Consider the following 10228-nt stretch of genomic DNA (forward strand, 5'->3'; position numbering starts at 1 on the left):
TGGGTCTAGCAATTTCCATTTCCAATTTTGCGACACGATTATTAATTTCCAATAGCTAGAAATTATTATATTAAAATTCTTGTAATAATTAAGGTATATTTATCCAATTCTCTTGACATATCTTTCCGATGATTGTTGCAATAATATGTCATTAACCTGATTTATGACGAAGCAGGTGTTTTTACGTTCAGAAAATACTTATATATAACATGACTAGCATACCAAGTATATTATGCAAGCAGGTTTTTGATAGCAGGTCTTTCAAAATTCAAAAAATATTTATATAGCACACGAAAATTTCGATTCAATTTCCTTCCTTCACTGTTCTCAACCTTCGTCTGTCATCGAGTTTGATCTCTCAGGGTCAAGGAAATTGAAATCTTCATTCGTTGAACTTATTTATTCATGTGCTATTCAATTCCTATTAATTCTCATCTTTCCCCATCACGTGACTGTTATCGACGTCATATTTTACATATTTGATAGGTCCATACCGTGTTCTATAAATCTGATGACACTCGCGTGATGTGCCACAGATAGCATCCGTATCACTCGACGCAGGCTTCGCTATTCAATCATCGAATAGATAACCAGGGCTATTTGCTTATTACTAACGAACGTCGCGCTCCAATCGTCGATTTCCATTTAATCACTTTACACATTCCAATTACCGCTTCTCTGCGGATTAAAAGTTCGCTCTCCCGATGGCAGATCATTCTGGGATCCCTGCTGGGCTTCTAGTTTCGTGAGAGAGCAATTTTTCCTTGTCCAGCTGCAAACGAGCAAAGTGTATCGCGATCGTTACTCGGTTTTCTGCAACAGAAACGCGTTATTTTTGCCCACGTGTAATTACACGTACCGTTAAACGTACAAGTGTCGAGTGTCGTGACTGCATTGATCGTAATTACCTGTACCGTTGAATATAAACACGCGATTGAATGAAATCTATCATTGCTTCGCTTCCTTTCACGAGCAACGCCATAACTCACCCGAGTCATTAGGGATCCGAATGTGTCTTAGGCTGCACTTCTTACATCTTCCTTAGCTACGATCAGGATTCTTTGATCGTGGTGTCATCGTTGATCAAGATAATCCACTTCGAAATTGAATCTTCAGTCGGTGTAATTAGGGGTTCAATAATAAGCAGCAGCAAACCTGATCAGAGTCATTAAGAATCTTCACCTGTGAATGAGGATTTTCAGAGTCAAGGATTAGAAGTTTCTCTGATCTTCTCGTTTACTTTCTAAATCGTCTCTTGTATACTTTCCTTATTTTATTATTAGGATGCTATGCTCGTGTGTGTTTTAAAACGCAGAATTCGACTGGATCTTTTAGGTTAGGTTGACTTCGGTTTATACAGGGTGCCCTAGTAATGATGGTACAGCCGAAGTGCAGGGTGATTCTCTGTGGAAAAACGAATCGAAAATAAGGAATAAAATTTTTTGATTCGAAGCTTCGTTTTCGAGAAAATCGAATTTGAATATTCACTGAGTGCGCGTCCACTTAATTTTGGTTAAGGTGGCTGGACTGTTAGTACGCCACCATATTCGCTGGATATTCAAAGTTGATTTTCTTGACAAGGACGCTTCAAACGAAAAAATGTTATTCTTTCTCTTCAATTTGTTTTTTCATCTAGAATCACCCATTTTCCAGTTGTACTACCATTGCTGGGACACCCTTATAACAGGAGTTTAGTGATTGTCCTCGCTAACTAGAATTTCTGGATAATAGGAGTTCGGATAAATGGATTCAATCGATAGGAGTTTAGTTAATCGGGCACTAACTAAAATCTCGTTTCGTTAGATGGAGTTCTCTAAGTACATTTCAATCATGTTAATACCTTCGCTGCGGATTGCATGTAGAGGGTGTTCGAAAATTTACGCAGGATTTGAATTTCGCGCCATTTGTGCGGTGAAGTATTGCCAACGAAAAAAAAAAAAACAGCGTGACAGTTCAGGGTTATTAAAAATGGAGCGCTACACGAAAGAATAACGCGTCGTTATTGTTGGGCAATTTTTTAACAATAATGAAGGTTTGTTTTGTTTCCATCAAAATTATTTATGCCTGAATTTTGGGACATCTTTTACTCTTATAGTAGGTGCACGATAGGTCCTCTCGGTAATTATAGGTTTGAAGACGTTACGCGTTTGTTTGGTTATGCCGCGTAAATGGAATGTGAATTGAAAATGATGAAATTTTGAAAAATGCTCATTTAATTGTGTCATTCGGAAATAGGTGTAATTATAGTTTTATATCGTTGGTAATAAAAATCGTTTGAGCAGTAAATGTGTTAATTTTCTGTAATTGGAATTTTATTTACCTCTGAAGAGGAAAAAATTATAACTGACTATAATTTCTTGTCTTAATTTGAAGACTGGGAAGCGATAAATCATATAAATAAATTGTTCGATAAAATAAATAAGGATATTTATTTATTCACGGGTAATGAAATCCTTTAGTGTACAAAAGAGAGAACGACATATAATCAGCAGTAAAATAGAGAAATATAATGGAGATAAAAAAAGAGGGAAATGATAGATAATATATATTATACTATACTATACTAATAATATATTATTATTACTACATTATACTTCACTAGTAATGCTACAATAAATAGGAACCAAATTATTTAGAAATATAGATATATTTTAAATACAAATATGATATTAAAAATGTAGATATATTTCTTAAAAATAAATATATAATATTGTTATGTAAGTATATATACACATATGTAATAATATAACCAATATAACAGTATATATATATAATAAGAGTTTAGGAGTATGAAACTTCTAATCCACACGATATTACAAGGCATTAATCACCAAAAGTCAATAGACCAGCTACAAACAACCCAGAACCCGAGTCAACCATCCAAGCTTCCCTCTAGACACCCCAAAACAGTCGAACCTCAATTTCCACTGCTACCAACAACAGAGGAACTCTCTCAAAGAGACAGATCACTCTAGGAAATGTGCATCAGCAACCCTTTCTCCAACCCGCAGTAACCTCGACCCGTGAAAGCCTCGAACGTCCACGATCCGTTATTTAAAACAAAAGCACCCAGCTTTCCTCTTCGTTGGGTCGCGGGATCGTCGTGATCGTTTATCGAGCGATCTCTGGCGCGGACAGCATCGACGCTCGCCTCCATTCAGCGCACCTTTCGGCCATCTTATCCGCTTCGAATCCACAATGGGCTCCCATTATTTAATCAGCGAAACGTCTCGTTAGCGATGTGGGTCACACACGAGCACGTTTCCCGGTCTTTCACGGGTAGCAAACGTAAATCTCAACCGGCGGTGGCTGCTCCTCGAGCTACTAGTCCCTCTCCCTCTCTCTCTCTTTCTCCTTTCATCCTTGCCTCGTTTCCGGAACGTCTGCCGTCGTAGCTAGCACGCATCGCTGGCCGCCGACAATGGCCAGCCTCTGATGGCTTTCGTGTACGCGTCGATCTGCGTGAACGATAACGTTTCGCGTCGCGAACACGTTTTTCCGTCGCGATCAGCCGATCCGCTATCGCGATCTCGTATCTTCTATGGAAGTGGACTGTTGGTGAAAATCGCTGAGTATCCATAACCAAGCTCGATGCCGCTTGCTCGAGACCAGTCCTTGAATTTAAACCTCTCCTCGAATTTTTTGAAAGCGCGAAGTAGGGATTCCGGAGATTTTTCAGCAGCACGAGAACCTCTAAAAATAATTTGCTTTAATTATGTAATCAATTATATAAGTTGATAGTAAAAATATGTAGTACATTTTATGTATTTTTTTTTGCCTTCTTTGTTCCAAACTGGTTATTCCTGTTTACATTGAGTGTTTGCGTCGTTGAGAGTTATTTTTATATCCTGGTTTCACTTTATGCAGGAAGCAAATTATTTGTAAATTGATCGATGACGTGGATGATGTAATAAAACTGAAACAGAGTTTTGTAAAATTAATACCAAGTTGTAGCTGGTATTTTAAAAGGTGGAAGTTTATTTACAGCTGAATAGCACAAGGGTGTAATTGTAAAATCGTGTCGTAAAATGAAGGGTAAAAAATAAGCTAAATATATAATGTAAATGTAAGGTACATATGTAAAATAGAGGCCTTAAAACGTAGTTCGACTAAAGGATGTGATAAGCGAGGCAGAATGAAGTGAAAAGTATCAGGTGTGCCAATATAACGTCCATAATATAGAATTCATCAAACATATGGCGTAACAAATTTATGATGTTGATTTTCCTTTCAAGAAACTTGTCAGTATACGCATCTGAAAAAATTTATTCCAATTATATTGTTGCAAAATTTATCAATAACACAGTTAACCATTACGTATAATTCGACAATACAGTATACATAAAATATTTATAAATATAATTATACTTTTCATACCCCCTTAGTTTCTTCTTGCATGAGAAATGTCTCTCGATTTAAAACATCATTCGTCTCTCGATAAAGAAACCATTAAATAGAAAATAAACTTTCCGAATCTCGAATTTGAAATTCGTGCGCCCCCTTGTTTCTCCTAACCTCACAAATTCGTGCGAACGTAATTTCTTACGTACCAGTCGACCGCACGTTACCACACTGATTTCAACACGTTTTGTACGATTCCATTCAATAACGAATCATCAACGACCAACTATGATTTCTAATTACTCGATCAATTCCTCAAACGTACCTGTAATATTCCTGTACCTGCTTTAAAAATATATCCGACTGATCTCTCGAATATTCCCATTCACGTTCGCTTTTCACATGCAGCCTTCCAAACATCGACGTTGCTTGAACTTCATCCTCGGTCCATCCAATATCGCTAATTACCTTACCGTAGAATGACACGACTATCGCATCCCAATTACATTACCGTAGAAAACTTTCTATTGAAGCAACTCATCCCCACTCTTCGTTCATTCGAAGAACTCTTGCCATATAAACGCAACGGACTCTAAATAATCCGTATAAAGAGCGGAAAATCCAACGGCGAGTCTCGAAATTTCTATTCGGCTGTACCTACGGTCAATTCATGTAGTATTTAATGAAATTACCCGACAAAATTAATTCGCGACGAGGATTGGATTACTTCGGCCGAGGGAACGCTAGATGGCGCCACTCGTATCGGGAGGTCCATTAATTACCACGATTCCTAATTAATTACCGTCCTTACGCGATCCGCGTCGGTATCTCGAGCGTGGAGCCTGAATACACGGACGGGTCGGCCCGGTCACCATTTTACCATTTCAAAAACGTTGGTTCGCGAGAAAACGTTTATTAATATTCGTCTGTGTATAAAAGGGAAGCATTTTTGAAATGAGATTCCACCGCATGGCGCATCGCTTTCTCTCTTTCCGTTTACGCCCTTGCTCGTGTTTTCGTATTACGTAATAAAGAATGAGCTGGAAGTAAAAGGGAAAAATGTCGGGTTTTTCCGATCGAAGAGGGACAAGAAGAGCGACGACGTGTCTACGGGGGTGCCTCCAGCTACTGAAACGAGATGGAACTTCTTTTTTTTTATTGGAGGTCACGATAAATTGACGGAGGAAAATATTGGTAACGTTGTTGCTTTTCTTTTTGAAAACAGTGAATATGCATATTATTATACGCCTCCGTATTATCCTTATTATTATTTATTATATATATTATCCAATTTTTATTAATTCTATTTATTCTTATTGTATTACATATATCCCCCGAATAATTAAAACAAGACATTTTCATATATACATAACCTTATCTGAAAAATCTTTTTTATATGTAAAAAGCATAAATTAGTATTTCTATATAATAAACACCCAGAAATAAAAAATTAATAAATTTAAACTATACTGAGAAGAAAAGTTAGTAAATTAATAAAAATAAAAATATATTTTGTTAGAAATCTTAATAAATTTTATAGACAAAGATTTTTGAGGTTATTTAATTCCGTGATTAATATAATTGGATTATATATATCTTAAATAAATGATGGAAGAGTAAATATATTCAGTAACATGAAATATTTTAGGATATGAAAATATTGGATTATGACAAATCGATATTCCAATATTTCATTATATTTCAGTTTGTCCCTTAACGTTTGCTGTCACATTTCTAAACGATTAGCTTTAACTCCACGTTTCGTATCATCTATTGAAACCAAAGGCAGCAAATACGTGACGATCATACTCCCGGTCATCGGCGCTACGTGATCTAGTAAATACAATTTCAACAGGAAGATCGAGCGTTTGCATACAAAGATGAAAGGTAAAATATCTGGCACAGTATTGTATCATATTTAACATAAACAAAATCTTGTTTCCCAATAATAAAATTTATTTAATTTTTACATATAAAATACGTACAATGTATATAATAAATTTCATGAAAGAATATTCTGTCATAAATCTATATTTTTCTCAACAAATTTTTCGTAGCCCAAAAAGGAAGAAAATAGAAAAAAGAAGTGGAGATGAAAAAGGAGAAAAGTAGAAAAAGGACCTCAGCTCGTCCCACTTTCTAGAAACGCTCCGTACAGACCAGTAATTCGCGAAGGAACAAGTAGAGGAAGGCAACGTTTTCAATGTAACTCTTTTTCTCCCCTACAAAGTTAATGGGCGGAGCGGTTCCATGCAAGCAAGGCCTGCTCGCGAAATTCCCCGATAAATACGCAGGAAACGAGCCCGCATAACGATTGAAATCGATAACATCCGACGCGATAATATCGTCGGTATCCCGTGGCAGCGTTTATTCAAACGCGGCCGTGCTTTCGCCGCACGGCTGATTTCGAAACAAAGCCGAAACGGGCACCCGATAGTGTCATCGATTTATCATTGCTTTGATGGATTATGGAATCTACTACCTCGTGATAGCCATCGCTTTCACCGACATTCGTTTTGTTTTACGTTCGAAATGCGTACGAGAATAGAATTTTCAAGATGCCAGGAAAATGCTGTTTAATGGAAACTGACAAATTGCTCTGATCAAAGGAGAAAAAGAAAAATTGAAGAGTCAATAATGAGGTTATGTAATAGAATTTTTTTTGACGGAATTCACTTTTTATACATTATAATATTAAATTATGATAAAATTGTTTAATTGAGTAGGAATAGTGAAGTTATTCTCATTATTTTTGTTTATCGTTAATATAAATTAATATGAGGATATTTGTTGGAGTTTGGTTAAATGATATATGTTAGGTTTATTTAGAAAGACAAACAAAATAATTTGATGCTTATGCCATGTATTTTAAATAAACATAGAGTGAATATAAAGAATGTATTACGTTATGTTAGGTTATAATATTTATGACAGTAAAGACAGAGTGAAAATTCAAGTATTTTTATGAACAACTGCATATAAGTTTACTTACAAATTTGAGTTTAAAATACTTTGTGTGATCAAAGTGCTTTGATCTTTGTACCTTGTAACTTCTGATGTATCATTAGTACCAAAATCACCTGCCTGTAACATGTAGCTAAATATACTAGACGTAGAAGATAGTAATCAAAGTGTTAGGATGAAAATACATGGGTGTATATAATTACGTGTATACCTAAATGGAAGTCGATGTTCATTTCGCCAAAAATAGACTATCTAAAATTCATCACATTGACTGATCTGGTAGGTTTAGTGTTTGCATGGCTTCTTTTTAACAGTTTCATTAAACATAATGAAAACATAACCTGAAACGTAAAATAACGAGTAATAGATCGACTACCTTCAGAATTTTTCCACATTCAATATTTGCGAAATTCTCAGTGTCTCTACTATACTATTCGAAACTATTTTCATCAAATCACAAAATAAAACTTTAGCAACTTTCGATCCATATTTCCAAGGATTTAAACAGTAAAGTTTTATACAGTTTTAATACGAATTGGAAGTTGTGAGTGACGTAATAAATAGACGGCGCGAAACGTTCATATATGTAACTATACTAATATCGTATTGTTGTTATCGACGTTCGGTAAAAGCGTTTCCGTGTTTTCGGTCTGTAATATTCAAGGCGAAATATACACGAATATACGATGGTGATCGATGAAAATTGTGTTCCAGGTCGAACGGATAAATTCCATTTAAAGCAAAGTTTTAGTTAAGTGAACTTAGTGAAACGAACCTATTACTCGATGACCATTCGTTTTACCAATATTAAACGAAATTATGTATTTAAACGTCGATACTTAAGGGTTGCTAAGTTCTACATTTCCCATAAAACTGTTACGCGAACTTCTTCAAACTTTAATTACCTGTTAATACCATCGATTAATTACATTTGCAAGATCTCTTACGCCAAGTCATTTAACCGTGCTTTATTTATCGTTTCGTCTATATCGTACTATAGTATCTATACTCCACAGTTGTCTCGTTCAGTATATACAAGTGGAATATTATCGGTTCGAATCTCTGAACGTCGAATCGTTTCTCTACCGATGAAACGGTTGCTGAATGCGTTTCTGACGGAAGTACGCAGTATTGGAGATTCTACGGTTATTATACTTAATAAGAAGGAAACAGATACGCGTCGAGTATTAAGTTAAAACATGGAAGTATCAGATGAAATGGGTTCTAGAGAAATCTCGTGGAATGTTGCGACGGGTATGAGCCATAGGCGTAATTAAGATGTCCGCGACGTTCTGAAAATATGTACCATGAAAGGCTAAATTTTTTATCTGGAAAGTATCTATCATTTTAATACTTGGTCATTTTTTTTATTCTCTCTAGCAGAGAATTTTTCTTATTCCAATTATTGGTCTGTATCACGTAAACACCAATTTATCGGAAACTTATTTTCCTGTTATTTATTTTCGTTTATAACGAAACGATAAAACAAGGTGGTCCTGTATGTATATACAGGTTTGTAGCGTTTTACGAGCTACGCGAGGATATAACGGAGCCAATCTTTATGAAATTGTATTCCTTTTGTTTCGAAGATGTAAATTGGTTTTTTGCTCCTGTTCGTTACTCGCAATTTCCTTTGCGTGCGTTTAATACAATCAACGTTATATTATCGAAACGGAGAAACGTAATTTAACTCGAGCAAAATTAAAATTTAATTTCCTAACTACTTTCTATTTGATTTTTAAAACACCGTGAATATGGGAATATTTGAATTACGTTTTCTTATAAAATTCCGCATATTTTCAGATTCACGTTGTGGTAAAAATAAAAGTGGAGATTCACGCCTGAAAACTTTTTTTTACCTGATTAAACTAACCTAATCCTTCGGCCACTGAGTTTAGTGTAATGGCGGTAGTTTTAACCCCATACAACCAATGCAATAAGCCGTGTAAAAGCAATCAGTCCAGTGTTAAAATATTTTATTTTCCTCTCATGTAGCATATAAATATACGTTATTAAGGAATGTGCAATTATGAAGTTTCTCCTAAAAAAAATATTTTAATCGGGTAATTAATATTCAGTGCTATTAAACTTTTATTCGTGTTAACCAGGGGAAAGTACACGCTCTGTGTGTAGAGAAACATACCATGGCAGTATTCTTCCATTAGCCTGGTCATGGCGAAAGGATGATTTCCAAAGAAACAAAACAACCTAGAATAAAAAACGCAATATTATAAATGGCATCTTTAAAGAGATATAAACTGAGTTTCCTATTTGTATGTAACATAACCTTACCCGAACTCGCAACTAAACCTAAACACAAACTCGAATACAAATCCAAACATAAAACCTAAACCCAAATCTAACCCATACCCCGTTCAACGAGAACTGGCAAGAAACATAAACAGCGATCAGGACAGGGCCGTAACGTAATATAGTTCCCTACGCAATAGGGATGCGTATACGTATAACCTAGTCCAATCCAAACTAAACCCAAATATACATTTATATTTGAACTCGGACCTAAGAAAATTAAGTTTCTATTTCCAATATGCCTTCACCGTCAAAATGATAAATACCTTCTCGAGGCGCTGTAATCAGCGATGATTACCGACACAGGAAATTCTTGTTGGGATAGCACTGCGATCAGCTCAATGGCAGAATCATGTCCTCGTGTTCGGCACGCGGACCTGTGACCGCCTGGAGTGTAATTAAACGCGGCGCCGGCAAATTGCATTCGTTGTGCGCTGTGACGTTGAAGGCCTTTGGCCCGTTTGTATTCGACAACGTGCCCTATCTCCGGTCTGCGTGCGCCAGACCTGTTCGCAAGCCGCGAGAGATCAATGTCGAGGACAATACATGAGTGGGAGAAAGAAAAAGAATGAGAGTTTAAGAGAAATGGGTGGATGAGAAGGCAAGAAAACAA

General features: G+C 36.0%; 1 protein-coding gene across 1 annotated transcript; it reads right to left on the reverse strand.

Moving 5' to 3' along the window:
* Window positions 1–9332: 9332 nt before the first annotated feature.
* On the reverse strand, window positions 9333–10228 carry LOC108549427 (uncharacterized). Its single transcript, XM_017902795.1, has 2 exons — window positions 9882–10228; window positions 9333–9513 (listed from the first exon to the last, which is right to left on the reverse strand). Exons 1-2 carry the CDS (start codon window positions 10037–10039, stop codon window positions 9333–9335), a joined length of 339 nt encoding a protein of 112 aa, XP_017758284.1. The 5' UTR covers window positions 10040–10228.

The sequence above is a fragment of the Eufriesea mexicana genome, unplaced genomic scaffold, assembly GCF_001483705.2.
Source record: "Eufriesea mexicana isolate 0111107269 unplaced genomic scaffold, ASM148370v2 scaffold2021, whole genome shotgun sequence".
Taxonomy (NCBI): Eukaryota; Metazoa; Arthropoda; class Insecta; order Hymenoptera; family Apidae; genus Eufriesea; species Eufriesea mexicana.